Here is a 15,627-nt window from a genome sequence, read left to right as displayed (position 1 = left end):
AAGCTATGTCACCCCATTTATCCCTCAACCCCTGGCAACCACCATTCTGTTCTCTATGTCTATGAAACTGGCTTTTTAAAAAAGGATTCCATATATAAATGATACCCTACAGCATTTACCTTTATCTGTCTGGCTTATTTCACTTAGCATAATTCCCTCCTCCTTTATTCATGTTGTCACAAATTGGAGGATTTTGGTTTTTTTTAATGGACAAATAATATTCGTGTGTGTGTGTGTGTGTGTGTGTGTGCGTGTGTGCACGCACGCGCACGTGCATGCACCAAGTCGCTTCAGTCATGTCCGACTCTTTTGCAACCCCATGTACTTTATAGCTCACCAGGCTCCTCTGTCTATGGAATTCTCCAGGCAAGAATACTGGAGTGGGCTGCTATGCCCTCTTCTAGGGGATCTTTCCAACCCAGTGATCAAACCCACATCTCCTACATTGCGGGCAGATTGTTTACCTCTGAGCCACTGGGGAAGTCCGTGTGTGTGCGCGCATGCGTGTGTGTATATAAACATTCTGGGAAGGAAAAGGGAGTATATGAGTAATATTCTCCAGTGCAAAGATGAGGAAATTGAAACCCAATGTAGTTAAAGAATTCCACTGAGCCAGCCAGCACCCAGGTCAGCCATAGGTCTGAGGTCTAGGCTCCGGGCTGAACTTGGAGATAGAGGAAGACAGAGGAAGAAAAAGGGAAAAAAGAAGAGGGGAAACCCTCTCTCCTTGCCTTATATCACGTGGAAGTAGGATATTTTCAAATGAAAGCATTCATACAAACAAGTGACTTGCAGGAAGATACAAATGAGACTCTGGATTGCTTCTGGACATACCAGAACATGTTCGAGCAGATAGATAAAACAACATAGCCAAAGAACCATAAAGAATGTAGGAATGAGTGTGGGACAACCAGCAAATAGAATGCTGTCTAATCATTAAAAACCACATTTTTAAAGAGGATGCAATGGCACGGAAAAAATGTTCAGCTAAAATGGTAAATGAAAAAAATTATACAAAATAATATACAATATAATCTTAATTTTCTAAAGAAAAATACACATAGAAAAAAGACTGTAAAGAAATACACCTTACAACGTTAATACTAATTCTAAGTAATCATTATTTTCTTTTTATTATTTTTGTTTTCCCCTCAATGTACTGGAAGAATATGTATTACTTTAACAATTAGGATAAAAAGTAAACTAAGCTAAGGGATTTTTGCTTGCTTCCAAATCAAAGGTGACAGAAAATGCTGCTACTCAGTCTTGTCCCTGGGCTTTAACTATAACTACTTAGCTCAACACAGGATGATTCCAAGAGCTCGTAAGAAATAAGTTCCTATGGACTCTCAAAGACAAGGGTTAGTGCAGACAAAATTAGCCAGTAACTTAAACCTTCATGTTGGCTAAATACTAGTAAAAGCTATTGATTTATGGAGCACAGAGTCAAAGATGGAAAAAGAAAAAAAAGCAAAAAGGCTAAGGGGTGGGCATGATCAGATAGAAAAACCATCAGATCTGAAAAGTTCAGTATCTTAAAGGAAAGAAGAAGAGAATGTAAAAATGGAAGATGCTATCTCAAAAGGAGAATTTTTTTTTTTTCACATTTTAATTAAAAATCACCTTCAGACAAGCAGGAAGAAACTCAAAGGAAAACTCCTGACAAAGACAAATAGGGGAATCAAAAGAAGTCAGTCCGGCAAGGAGGGAGGCTGAAATCAGATACTTATTTTCTCTCCAGACAAGCTGGGCAAGAAGCTGAGTCAGAAGAGCACAAGGGAAATTCTGGCCTGGCAAAAGTACCCAAAGGTATTACTGCAGAATGCCCAAGTCATTAATTCCTTTCACAAGCACCGGCCCTTGAACTTCCCAATATAATGACTGCCACCTTTCTACATGCGGGGAAGCAGACCACAGTGATGTGAAGAGATGACACAGAGGAAGTGGGCCACGTAGCCACAAATCCCAATTCTGCCACCAATCGGCTGTACGGCCTTGAATAAATTGCTTAACGTCTGCCCATGTTCTTATCTATAAATGGAGGTGACAGAACCACTACCCATCTTAAAGGGTTGTTGTGATGATTAAATAGGTTAATACATACAAAGTACTTAGCAGAGTTTTTAGGCATGGTTACCACTCTTTTAGTATTCAGTAGGGCTTCCCTGGTGGCTCAGAGGGTAAAGTGTCTGCATGCAATGTGGGAGACCCAGGTTCGATCCCTGGGTCGGGAAGATCTTCTGGAGCAGGAACTGGCAGCCCACTCCAGTATTCTTGCCTGCAAAATCCTGTGGATGGAGAAGCCTGGTAGGCTACAGTCCATGGGGTCGCAAAGAGTTGGATACGACTGAGTGACTTCACTTTCTTTCTTTCTTTTCTTTCAGTTCAGTCACTCAGTGTCCGACTCTTTGTGACCCCACGGACTGCAGCACACCAGGCTTCCCTGTCCATCACCAACTCCCAGAGCTTGCTCAAACTCAAGTTCATCGAGTCAGTGATGCCATCCAACCATCTCATCCTCTGTCATCCCCTTCTCCTCCTGCCTTCAATCTTTCCCAGCGCCAGGGTCTTTTCCAATGAGTCAGTTCTTCGCATCAGGTGGTCAAAGTATTGGAGTTTCAGCTTCAGCATCAGTCCTTTTAGTATTAGTTATAGTTTTTATTTTTATTATTGCTGTGAGTCTTATAATAAACAATTGATACCTAGCCAGCTTCTACACCATGAGTGTAGTTTCTCCTGGGAGTAATACATTTTTACAAACTGCTATCTATTTTCATGGTGCCTGATGAATTATATTAGTAATCTTTTCTCAGAGCAGCATTTTGTAATCAAATATAAGAAGTACAGAGATTATCAATTGATGTTAAAAAATATCAGATGAACAACTGAACTGGCACCCAAAATATGTATGATAGCACCATAAATAATACCATACAACAGGCTTTTGACTGTGTGAGAAAAATGCAGCTGCAAAATAGAGGATTCAGACTATCATCCTAATGCGGGGCGGTCAACAGTGGCATCATTACTGGTGGGTTTATTTCCCGATGTGATGCAATATGAAGTATCCAACATCTCCTACTAAATATTCTAGTCGAAAATATATATCATGAATAGGTTTGGCCTATAGAACCACCTTCCAATTTACAGGAAATACAGGATATGGGAAGAAGTTAAATTACAAAACAAGGAAGCAAGTAGGCAAATCTAGAAGGGAGAACCTGTAGGACATTGGCCTGGTCTGTGCAACAAATCAGCATCATGGCAAAGAAACAGTACTAAAGGAGACTTAAGGGACATAAAACCACCGTGTATTAGATACCAGCTTGGGAAAACCAGGTGTCAAGTACATTCGAGGACAATTAGGTAAATGTTTACGTGGTTTGCACGTTAGATGAAATGAAAATTTACTGAAATGGGTAAGTGGAGATTTTGACTAAAATAATAGATTATAAAATAGTATATACAATACAATCTGCTTTTTAGTTATCATATTTTTGCTTCTTGATATTTTCTAATTTCTGCAATGCACAGGTGGTATAAAAATTTAAAAGATTATTCAAAAGAACAGAAAGTAAGAAGGAAGAGAGAGGAAAACAGAGAAGGGGAAAAGGAGAGGCACAGAAGACGGGGACGAGGCCAGGGGAGGGGGAAGGGGAAACAGGGAGAGAGAAGCAGGTTTGAATTCACTGTCATCAAAGCTCAGACTGTGACCAGGCTCAACAATCTGATTTGGCAATAACTATGTTTTAAGGATGCCACCTATAAATCCCGAAACGTGAGTGGCAGGGTGATGCTGTAGAAAGAGCAAGGGATTTCAAATTCCAATGTCATCTCTCCTTGGTCTTACAAAAGAGCATTTTACCAATGTGAGCTTTAGTTTTTTCAACTATACAGTGGGAGGAAAAATTACTTTCCAAAATTATATGCATAGAAGCATTATTCATAATAGCCTCAAAGTGGAAACTTATCCAAATGTCATCAACAGTAGAATGGATAAAACCGAAAGTCTCATATCCCAGGAACTGCCTTCTCACCCCCAGGCAAACTGGGACTGCTGGCCATCCTAGCTGCCACCGCTGTAGGGGAGACGGACAAGTTCAAAGCCTGACAAGCTGGAGGGCGTGATAAACATCCTGGGCTTCCCATGGGAACCCCAGAAAGGTCATAACTTACGTGTATAGAACACGTTTCAGAACTACAGGCAAAACCAAAATAGACCCATTTTAACAAACATTAAAACCAGTTCCCTACAAGCTCAAGGTGATCAATTTAACTGCCTAGTAGATCAAAACTTAACACTCTGCAGAGGAAGATTAAACACAATTAGAGTCTCAATAATGACATCTACAATGTCCAATATGAAATAAAACGTTAGTAGATGTGAAAAAATAAATGTTATTCATGGTCAAGAGAAAAAAGTCAATAATAAACAGAAAAGAACCACAGATGATATAGATGCTGAAGATAGCAGACAAGAATTTTTTAAATAATTGCCAAATATGGTTTAAAAATAATTGATGAAGAGAACGGTGCTCTCAGGAGTTCTATGAAAACTGTAAGGAAAAAATGAAGACCCAAATGGAAATCATAAAACTAAAAAATATAACAGCTGAAATAAAAAAATATATTGGATGGTATGAATAGCAGATTGGATACAACAAGAAAGGATCAGTAAACTTTGGAAATTACCTAAACTGAAGCACACAGGGAAAAAAGAGCTTGGCTCAGTGACCTATGGGCCTGTATCAAGCAGTCCAACAAGTGTGTAATTGGAGTCAAAGCAAGAAGAGAAAGCAGGACAGAAAAAATATTTCCCATATGTTTTCCCAAATTGAGGTAAAACCACTATCTATGGATCCAGGCTATGTAGATATGGTACTTATCCCAGTCAAATTAAAAAAAAAAAAAAAATGAACACCACTCTTAGACTCATTATAGTCAAATTGCTAAAAGCCAAAGATAAAAAATGGGATTGCCCTGGTAGTCCAGTGGCTAAGAATCACCTGCCAATGCAGAGTTCACGGATTTGATCTCTGGTCCAGGAAGCTTCCACGTGCTGCAGGGACAGCTAAGCCTTTGCCCCACAACGAGGGACGCCTGTGTGGCCCAGAGCCCACGCTTGGCAGAGAGAAGCCACTGCGGGAAGTCCGCAGGCCGCGGCTAGAGAGCAGCCTCTGCTTCCCGTAACTAGAGAAAGTCCACGCACGGCAACAAAGACAGCACAGTCAAAAATAAATAAACGTTAAAAAAAGAAGAAATATTAAAAGCAGTCGCCCAATCCCCCAAAACATATCCAAGGGAACAACAATAAGAATCATAGCTGACTTCTCATAATAAACAATAGAAACAAGGGAAGAAAAAAATGCCATAGTTAAATAGCTGAAAAAATAAAATTCCATTTATATAATTTTTTTTTTTTTTTCAAAAACAGCAAATACTTATATTGTGTTAGAAGTCAGGCTAGTGGCTTTCAGAGGATAATGAATGGAAAGGGGCAAAAGAGGGGGCTCGTGGGATACTGGGAACATTCTTTTCTTTATCTGGGTAATAATTACACACTTGGTTCCATTTGTAAAAATTCATAGAGTTGTACACTTTACAATACAAGCACTTTCTCTAACAACTTTATACTTATGTAAAAAGCTAAGGGAAAAAAAACCTTTCAAAATAGATGGAAAGACTAGAGAAAATATATTTAGGGCCTTCTACAGAGGAGCCTGGTGGCTGCTGTCTATGGGGCTGCACAGGGTCAGACATGACTGAAGTGACTTAGCAGCAGCAGCACGGTATATAAAGGGCTTCCCTGATGGCTTAGCAGTAAAGAACCCGCCTGTCAATGTAGGAGACGAGGGTTTGATCCCTGGGTTGGGAAGATCCCCTGAAGAAGGAAATAACAACCCATTCAGTATTCTTGCCTGGAGAATCCCATGGACAGAGGAGCCTGGTGAGCTACAGTACACAGGGTCATAACAGAGTTGGACACGACTGAGTGACTGAACAACAACAATAAAAGTACATAAGCATTTCAAGAAAGCCTGTTAAATAACAGTATTTATTTAACAGTATAAATAAATAATTAGTATTCTTATCATCCTCCTGTAGAAAGTTTTGGGAGCTTTAAATGGACTGAAAAGCCCTAAGCCCCCTGGGGGCAAATCTTGCTCCTCAATTTGATTTTAAGTTCTCTTTAGCACTAGCATAATGGCGTGTATATAGTTTTCACTAAAATACTTCGTGACTACATGCTTTCCTGGTTTAGGGTAGTATCCCAACACATACAAGGTGGCATGGAGACATTTGTGTTTTCTGTCCACTGCATCTCTCTTTTCCATCATTTAAAATTGCTCTTCTGACACTCTTAACCACCGCTTGATTTATGAAGATGGAGTACCATTACACAGAGCACCCTGTGCTCTTTCAAAAAAGGCACATATATGCCTGAGGACCGAAGCACCAAAGAGGCAATGTATAAACTAACCTTAGGCAAAGCAGGCATCTTTGATGCCACATTCCCTCTTAGCTGAATCTTCCTAAGGCCAAAAGAACCCTGGGACACCCAGAGAGAAGCCCCAAGGGGGAGGATGCAGATGCTCCTGACCCGTGTCACAGAAACCGAAGCTACAATGCCACAAACAGCACTAAGGGCAAAGCTCCCCTCACTGCTGGCTTTGGCAGCAAACCCGACGCCCCCCTATCATCGGAGATACCTTTGAAGTAGCTGGCAGCCTTCCATTCCCTACTCAAATAAGCGCAGCTTCACATCCTATTCTTTTTTCCAAAGGGGATCTCTTCATCAGATATGAGAGAATAAAGCTCAATTAATTGGAACAGAGTTTTGCTACCAACAAGATAAATTGGGCAATGGGAACAGCTGTCTGTAAAGCACCACACACCGCTGTTAGTGACCTTGTTAGAACAGGGGGGAAATTTAATCAACAATCGATACTGAGTTCTGTGGAGGAGAAGCTGCAGAGTGGATTGGGGAAGAGAGGGAGGAGTAAGTCAATCATCTACTCCTTCCCCCAGAAACGTCTTTAGGTCAAATCTATTCTCAAGAGGACAGAACAAAACCTTTGGAAATCTATTGCTTTCTTCATACATTCAATCTATGGTACCGATCAGGGACATTCAACTCTACCAGCATCATAGCTCCTTTCTTCTCCTCCCAGTTATGACACCACCACCACCACAGAACATGGTGGGGAATCATCATCCTCTCCCCTCATATATGCCAAATAGCTAGACTCAAAGACTCCATAGGAAGTCCTATCCAAAGGGGATAAACAGGTAGTAGTAGGTAACAAATACTGCTTTTAGTTTCAAATCGCCTTTTAACTTGTTTTACTGCCAGAGCCATTTCCTTGGCCAGAGAAAATCTGACCGGTCATGGCAATTCTCTTCTGACTGATCTCACGGGAAAAGGACATGTCTAACACCTCAGGGTCCTGGAGAAAACTACTAATTGATCCTCTGATGATTCTTCCTCAGCATCCTTCTTGCATCTCCTATTTTCAGTGTGACCCCTAAAGCCAGATTTACCCTTTGTCATCCTCCAAGAATAAAGGTAAACTACAGTGGGTAGCCTAGACAGACTGACCTAGATGCTTCAACACTCTCTGCAGCAGGGGAAAATATGGCTCCCAGACAGACGGACAGGATCTTACTGCTTCACATATACCTCTATGCTCTTGAGTTTCCCCAGGATGGAAACCAGGGTATCTACAGCAATGATTCTCAACCCTGATTATATGCAAGGATCAGCTGGGCTGTTTCCTAGAGACCATGATTCAACTGTCCTGAAGCGGGGCCTTGGCATGGTATTCTTTTATTATCTTTTAAAGCAATTTTACTGTGGCATAATTTGAATACAATAAAATGTATACAGTTGAGTATATATGATGACACATTGTGACAAATGCATACGGCCATAATGAAGAGTGTAGGACATTTCCACAATCCCCAGTTTTCCTTTGCAGACGACCCCATCCCCACTCTGGCCCCAAGGCCATCACTGGTTTACTTTCTATCACTATATATTAGAGTTATCTTTTATAAGATTCCATATAAATGGAATCATACAGGATGTGTTCATAATGTCTGGCTTCTTTTTATGAATAGAATGTTTTGTGAGTTCATCTGCATTATTGTATGCAATAGCATTTCATTTCTTTCTATTGCTGACTAGTACTCATACATGGACATACCACAATATGATTTTTTACAATATGCTTATTCATCTCTTGATGGATATTTGAGTTGGTACCAGTTTTGGCTCTAATATATAAAATATTAGTTTCCTACAGTGGCCATAACAAATTACTGCAAACCTGGTGGCTTGAAACAACACACATTTATTCTTGTATACTTTTGGTGATCAGATGTGCAAAACCAATTTTACTGGGCCAAACGGCATCAGCAGCGAGGCTCTCAATTTCCTTTCCTAGCATCTAGAGCCGAGCTCCTCGGCTCCGCATTCAAAGCCAGTGGCCTAGCATCTTCTCTGTGACTTTGCTTCCTTCCCTCCACTTCTCTCACATGGCCTTCCTCTTTTTTGCTTGTAATCTCCCTCCACCTCCCTTTTTTAAGAACACTTAGTGATTGCATTTAGGACCCACTTATGTAAACAAGAATTAAATCCACATCCTAAGATCTTCAAATTCATCATATGTGCAAAGACTTATGGATAAAGTTCAACATCCACAGGTCTAGGGATTAGAACAGGGACATCTTTGGGGGTGGGATCATTATTCAGCCTACAACAAAAGCTGTTATGAATATTCAGGCACAAGTTTTTGTGTAGATATATACTTTTATTTCTCTTGGATGAACACATAGATATGGAATTGATGGGTCATACGGTTAAGTACATTATTAACTTCATAAGAAACTGCCAAACTATTTTCCAAAACAGTTGTACTTTTTTACATTTTTTTACCAGCAACATATGAGAATTCCGTCCATTCTAACGGTATTGTCAGTCTTCTTAATTTCAACCATTCTAGTGCGTATGTAGCATATCTCTTTATAGTGGTTTTAATTTGCATTTCCCTGATGAGTAACGATATTGAGCATCTCTTCATGAGCTTACTAGCCATTTATATATATCTTCTTTGGTGAATGTGTCTATTAAAACCTTTTACCTGTTTAAAAAATTTTGGTTATTCCATCTTCTTCTTATTGAGTCTTGTGTATTGCAAATACAGTCTCCCGGTCCTATGGCTTATTTTGCATTTTCTTAACAAAATCTTTCCAAGAATAAAAGTCTAAGAATTGATGAAGTCCATTTTTTCTTTTTTTTCTTTCATAGTTCATGCTTTTGATATCCTAAGAAATCTTTGTCTCTTCAAGGTCGCAAAGATTTTTTTTAAAAAAACTTCCCAAGTGACTCTCTCGAAAAGAAGAAGTTGAGAACTACTGGTCTATTGGGAATCTGACCTAGCTTTCTCAATTTAACCTGACTTTCTGCCATAGAACCTTAGGGTAATAAAGATAAAACAGTTACCTGAAATACCATAACAGGCAGAATAAAATTCAGTCTTAGGACTGTCTGAACTGACTGCCTTCCAAGCCTAAGAGTAAACAGCTGTTAAGGGCTAGAAAGTGTGCCTGGAAAAGCCAAGTTGGAGGTACGTTTAGAGTGTCCCAGCTAAGTGAGTGGGGGAGAGAGAACAGGGTGGTCTTCTTCCCGGTGGGAAAAAGCACATCCAAGTTTATTTCAGTTTAAACTAAGACAGTGAGAGAAACGATTTCTCTTCTTGGTGGGATCCTTTAGTAGAACATGCCCCGCAAAGAGACGAGATGGAGCTGAGAGTCAGAGTTGGTAGAATTCGGCCCCCGTTTTTGAAACCACCGCATTAAACAAATGAAGGTGGCAGCAATAATATTTGCCCAGACCCTGGTTCCAACAGGGGTTAGACAGACTAAGCTTTCATAACATGAAAGGAGGTGTCAGGAGCACCAAACGGGCTCAATTTCCCCTGGAGTCTTACACAAAGTGCGCCTGTTTCTAAGTTGCGGACAGGAGGCTACTTTCTTTACATGTTATATTTAGCTAAAGGAATCTCTACCAGGACTTCAGGCAACATGTGAAATATGTCCCAGCAGACATAACCACAAACCAGAGGGCCAGCAGGGAGCATTCCTTAAGGGGGTTCAGAGCAAAGAGGGGCCAATTGTGCAGCCACCCTGACATGCCCAAATTAGCGGAGTTAGCTTCCAGTCAGGTTTTTGGGCAGCTCTCATCTTTAACGAGTCTTTGTTTCCCTCTTACTAGAGATTCTGCCTCTAGGGAGAAAAACGTGCTGCTGTATTTCACTTTCAACATCAGGTGCTTGCCCAGACACCAGGTAGGAGAAACAACCGAAGGATCCTTTGAAGGGTTGCATGCTAAAGAAAAGGTTAGTTTAATTCTGTAACTAAGTGAAATATCTGGATTCAATGAAAAAGAGCAAGAAAATCCAGAGTACCCTCTACTCTACATACAATACCTAGAAAGGCCTAACAGAATATGTAGGTGGAAAACCTTGGGTTCTAAAGCCTGATGGCTGTATTTAAATACCAGCCTCATTTCTTTTCTTACTTAATCTCTCGAAGCCTCAGTTTCTTCCCCCATAAAATAAGGGTAATAGTAATAACCACCTTACACAAGTGTTGTAAGGATTCAATAAGATAATGCATACAAAGTGCTTAATACTGTACCTAGCACACAAGGGTTCAAAACTTTTGGTTCTGATGATTTATAACCTTTGTCAGAGAATCATTAAGTTTTATAGATTAAAATAAATTTCTTTAAAGTAAGAAAAGCCCTGACTTTCCCCAGTGACAAGCAGAAGATTCAAATTCACGTAAAATACTGGTAAATTTTCAGGTGTCCACCGCTGAACCAGAAATAAAGGTACATTTTCTTTGTGTCTCCAGAGAAATGTGGGTTTTTCCTTTTGCTACTGGAACCAAATTTACAGGTAAAATAAGAGGTGTATTTATTCTACATATTTAGATTTCAGTGTGGTATCTCTTGGTTGCTGGCCATTGTAGATAAAAGAATCTGAAACCATACTTCAATCTTTTAAGAAATGTGGTCTTCCACTGCTTAAGTGAGCCCCTTCTCTATACCCACACGCACTTTTGTCCGTCCTTATCTCAGGGATTGCAGCTCACCTTATCACAATGTAACAAAGGTCACCCAGCAACCAGAAGGAGCCCAGTGGAGGGTGTCCCTGTTACCATGCAGCTCCAGCGCATTAGATTTCAGAGGCAGAATGAAGGTCCTATCGCTCAGTCTCCTTTAAGTTTGAGGGAACTAAGGCAGAGGAAAAAGAAGGGATTGTCCAGAGTTTCAGAGTTACTGGCTAAGCTGAGCCCAAGAGAAAGAATCTCTTAGGGAAGGGCTCTGCTTTAAGAGCATAAAGCAAGCCCCGAGAAGCATCACGAAACTGCCAGGGTGGCCGGGGACACTCCTCGGTTCTCTTATTACTATAGCTCAACCTGTGGGATCCTAATTCTTCATGTGCAACACACTCTAAACAAAGGAGACTGAAACTGTGAGGTATGGAGAGAAACTGCTTCTTCGCCCATTACTAGAAAGCAGAGGGGTTCTCATCCAAACGGATTAATCTACTCTTAGGATCAGCCAAGCTAGCTTCTACCTTTGAGTTCTCTGCCGACATTGGACCCCAGGGGAGAGAAAAAAGAGGTTATTCACCCTGTGGGATGGTAAACATTGGTTATTTGACAATCCTATGGATATTTCTAATCCACTATAATTTAACTGATGAAAAGTTATAAAGATCAAGAGAAAGTCCTATGATCTACAGCTACCTACAACAATATGAACAAATCTCACAAATACAATGTTGAATGAGAAAAACCAGACACAAAAGAGTATACACTGCAAGATTCTATTTACATAAAGTATGAAACTGGGAAAACTAATCTCTGCTGTGAAAAGTCAGGAGTGATGCTATTCTGAGGGACTGGGGACACCCCTCTCAATCCCTTAGTGACAGGAAAGGAGCATGAGGGGACTTCTGGGGGCCCTGAAATATTCTGTTTCTTGAGCTGGAAGCTGGTTACCAGGTATTTTCAGTTTATACAAATGCATTCAGCTTTAAGCCAAAGATATATTCACTTTTCTTCAATGAAATGTAATATACAAACAATCCAGTGATGAATTAGAGATTCTTCCTTACACCCTCAGCATAGACATGCACTGCTTAAGGAGGCCAATGCTTAGACAAAGCTCGGAATATCAGTCACGAGTGGATGGGGATACATGCCATGTTTTATGTACACGCCACACACTTAGGCCTTTGGTGAAACGTGAATGGCATTTGCGGAACCGGGGACACTTGTGGCTTTGATAACTGACTGCCTTTGGCATAAACATCTCTAAAATATGGAGGGGTTATAAGATTCTCTCAGCTTGGTTCTTCTCTAACCTTCTGAAACTGGAGAAAAGGGAGCTGAGAGATGGGGTGAAGTCTAGATAGCTAAACATCTCTCATAAAAATTTCTTCTCAGATGAACAGAGGAAATAGAGGAGGACACTATCCATCAACCCCTTTTCTTCTCGAGATGGTCTAACTGTCTGTCAAGATGGTAGAGAAGTGGTATCTGATCACTGGTTCCATCTAAGGTTTAAAAAAATTTTTAATAAAAATTCTATGTATTTCAGGCGTATAAAATGATTTAGTATCACATACACAGTGAAATGATTCCTACAATCAAGATAATACGTCATCTCATCACAGTTCCCTTTTTGTGTGTAGGAAAAGAGCCCTGAAACCTACTCTTAGCAGTGTTCCAGTACTGAATACAGGATCATTAACTGTAGTCATTAATTTCAGTCACATACAATGTCACCAAATGTTACAGAATAATTCAAGTTAATGACAAGCAAGCTGGAGCAGATGCTAGGAAGCATGAGGAGATGGCGAAAAGTACCCTCGCCCCTAAATCAAGTAGGGCCCAACCACCGCACAGCCGGGCCACTAAAAATAGCCAATGAGCTCTGCAAGGAGTTATCTTTCTCTTCCTTCTTTCATTCTCAGATGATTGTACTCTTAATATCCTATCTGGACGACACAGGGAAAGCCCCTTCACAGATGCAATTATGTAGATGGACAATTCTAAAGCAGCTCTTTTTTCATGCTGGTAAAAAAAAAAGAAGAAATTGGGTTCTAATTCCAGACCTACTGAGATCTGTATACTTCCTAATGTTAAGAATCAGAAAACTGACCAAGACCTAAGGCTACTATGGACCACAGTCTTATTTACCGAAGTCCATTCTCCCCCAGCCTCAAATTTTTAACACTGATTTTGTCAACTGGAAACCGGTGAATTCCCTGTGTATGAAACCAATGATACCCCTCTATATAAATATATCCTCTTTTTACATATCACTTGTGGGAAGGTTATTCACCTTCTAAAAAATCTTTTGGAAATGTCAGAGCCTGAATGTTAGACATGGTACATAATGTACAATGGTTGGGGTGTTTGCCACCATTTGTAACCAAAAGTTATGAATAAATGACGCCATTAAGAGCTCGGGTTGAGAGCTTAGAAAAGAGCTTCCTGGGTTTCCAAAAGGCTAGTTCGACTATTGACAGGTGAATTTGGCACAAATTTCCTAGGATTATCACAATTAATTTTAAGTTTTTCCTTAGTCAAAATTTTTGACATATACCCAAGGAATTGTGATGAACAATTGAGCTTCAGAAAACATTCAGGGATGGGTTCAAGTTCCACCTGGGAGCACCAAAAACAAAACAAAACAAAAAAAACATATTCAAGGACCAAAGGCAAAGATATGCCATGATAAGAGTAACCAAATTCATGAGTTCACCTTGGCCAAGACGAGAAGTTGGAAATAGAACTAAACTAAAAACATAAACATACATGGATGTGCTAAATGAACTAGAAGAGGAAATCATAAAGCAACACAGAACATCTCTGAATCTCAATAGCTTCACAAATCACTTAGGAAATTAACCAAATATGGTCATTATTAATATTCACAAATTATGAATTATGCTGCCAGACCTGGGGCTGTACCTTGCAAATAGTTCCTTTCCCAGGGCTGCTATAAAACATCTGAGAAGGGAAGAAAAAGAGCCAATTCAATGTTTTCTCTCCATAAGTACGTTTTTAGGGCAAGACCCATGGAAAGCCTTTTAAGTGGGCCAATAAGATATTCTTTCTCTTATTTATAAGATGGTGTCTGTGGTTAGAAATAGCCTATTTACCTTTTTAAAGAGTCTTCCTGAGTCCTCGCTGACTTGGACAAACCGAGGAATGATATTATTCAGGTAGATGTCGCTCAGCGTGGTATGGTCCCTGCTCTCCCGCTTCACCTGGTTTAAGAGGAGATTCCAGCAGTTGACTGGAGAGAGAACATTCTGATCCTTCCTGCAGAGAAACGGCAAGAAAACAAGTCAGCACTGGTGAACAGGCAGGGTCAACATCTCTGACTACAGTCCATGTCACAAAATCATAGCAATCAGAGCCAAACCAGAAATAAAGATGTCTTTCCTGAAGCTGCACGTCTAGTTTTCTCTTTTTCTGAAAGCTCATTGGAGGAAAAAGAGAGAAAATAAGAAGGAGAAGGTGGTGATAGGAAGGAAAGAAGAGAAGTAGGATTATCTGTGGAGCATCTGTTATGTTCTAGAAGGGGGCATTAGTGGTAAAGAACCCGCCTGCCAGTGCAGGAGACACAAGAGACAAGGGTTCGATCCCTGGGTGGGGAAGATCCCCTGAAAGAGGAAATGGCAACCCACTGCAGTATTCTTGCCTGGAGAATCCCACGGACAGAGGAGCCTAGTGGGCTACAGTCCATGCGGTCGCAGAGTCTGGCACAACTGAAGTGACTTAGCACCCACACCTGTGTGTTCTAGAAACTTGGTAAAAGCTTTATATATGTTATCTCATCTAAGCTCCATCATCTTGTTGTCAGAAAAGAATTACCATTATCCTTATTTCACTGATTAAAAAAAAACAAAACAACACATACTCAGAGTTGTCTCTTGCCCACAGCTAGTAAGGAGTCACAGAGACAGTAAAAGGGAGTCAGGGACCAGACCACAGTTCTGTACTGACCAGAATGATTCCAGCAGGTCTGACTCCAAATTCCATGACCTCAACCACTACAATATTTGGTTTGTGTCTAGGATTACAGGCAAAAGTTAGTCTCTAGACAAAACCTAAGCTACAAACTAAATCCCTCACATTTCTCTCCCACAGGATTCAATGAAGACAATTGTGGACGCATTTGCCATGAAATTAAAGCATCCACCTCCAATGCGGGAGACCTGGGTTCGATCCCTGGGTTGGGAAGTTCCCCTGGAGAAGGAAATGGCAACCCACTCCAGTATTCTTGCCTGGAAAATCCCATGGACAGAGGAGCCTGGTGGGCTACAGTCCACAGGGTCACAAAGAGTTGGGCATGAAAAAGTCACTGAAAATTCTTCAGTCCCACAGAACACATCCATGGAGGGTTGATTCCATTGACTGAGCCATTTTCTCATGTCCTGTACAACCAAGAGCATAAACTGTTATCTGAACCGTGCATTGTGAAGATGTTAACAGCCTGAGTGGAGCAGTAAAGCACTAAACCTAGGTGCTCATTTC

General features: G+C 40.6%; 1 protein-coding gene across 4 annotated transcripts in view; it reads right to left on the bottom strand.

The window, feature by feature from the left end:
* SRGAP2 (SLIT-ROBO Rho GTPase activating protein 2) overlaps positions 1-15,627 on the bottom strand; it is a 254,878-nt gene that overhangs the window by 108,475 nt on the left and 130,776 nt on the right. For all 4 annotated transcript variants that reach the window (XM_019976412.2, XM_070767834.1, XM_070767835.1 and 1 more), the window contains exon 4: positions 14,247-14,409. In XM_019976412.2, coding sequence (XP_019831971.1) covers positions 14,247-14,409 — 163 coding nt within the window. The remainder of the gene's footprint in view (positions 1-14,246; positions 14,410-15,627) is intronic.

Source organism: Bos indicus, chromosome 16 (genome assembly GCF_029378745.1).
Source record: "Bos indicus isolate NIAB-ARS_2022 breed Sahiwal x Tharparkar chromosome 16, NIAB-ARS_B.indTharparkar_mat_pri_1.0, whole genome shotgun sequence".
NCBI lineage: Eukaryota > Metazoa > Chordata > Mammalia > Artiodactyla > Bovidae > Bos > Bos indicus.
The sequence above is the reverse complement of the archived record's forward strand: the minus strand, read 5'-3'. Positions and strand labels throughout refer to the sequence as shown.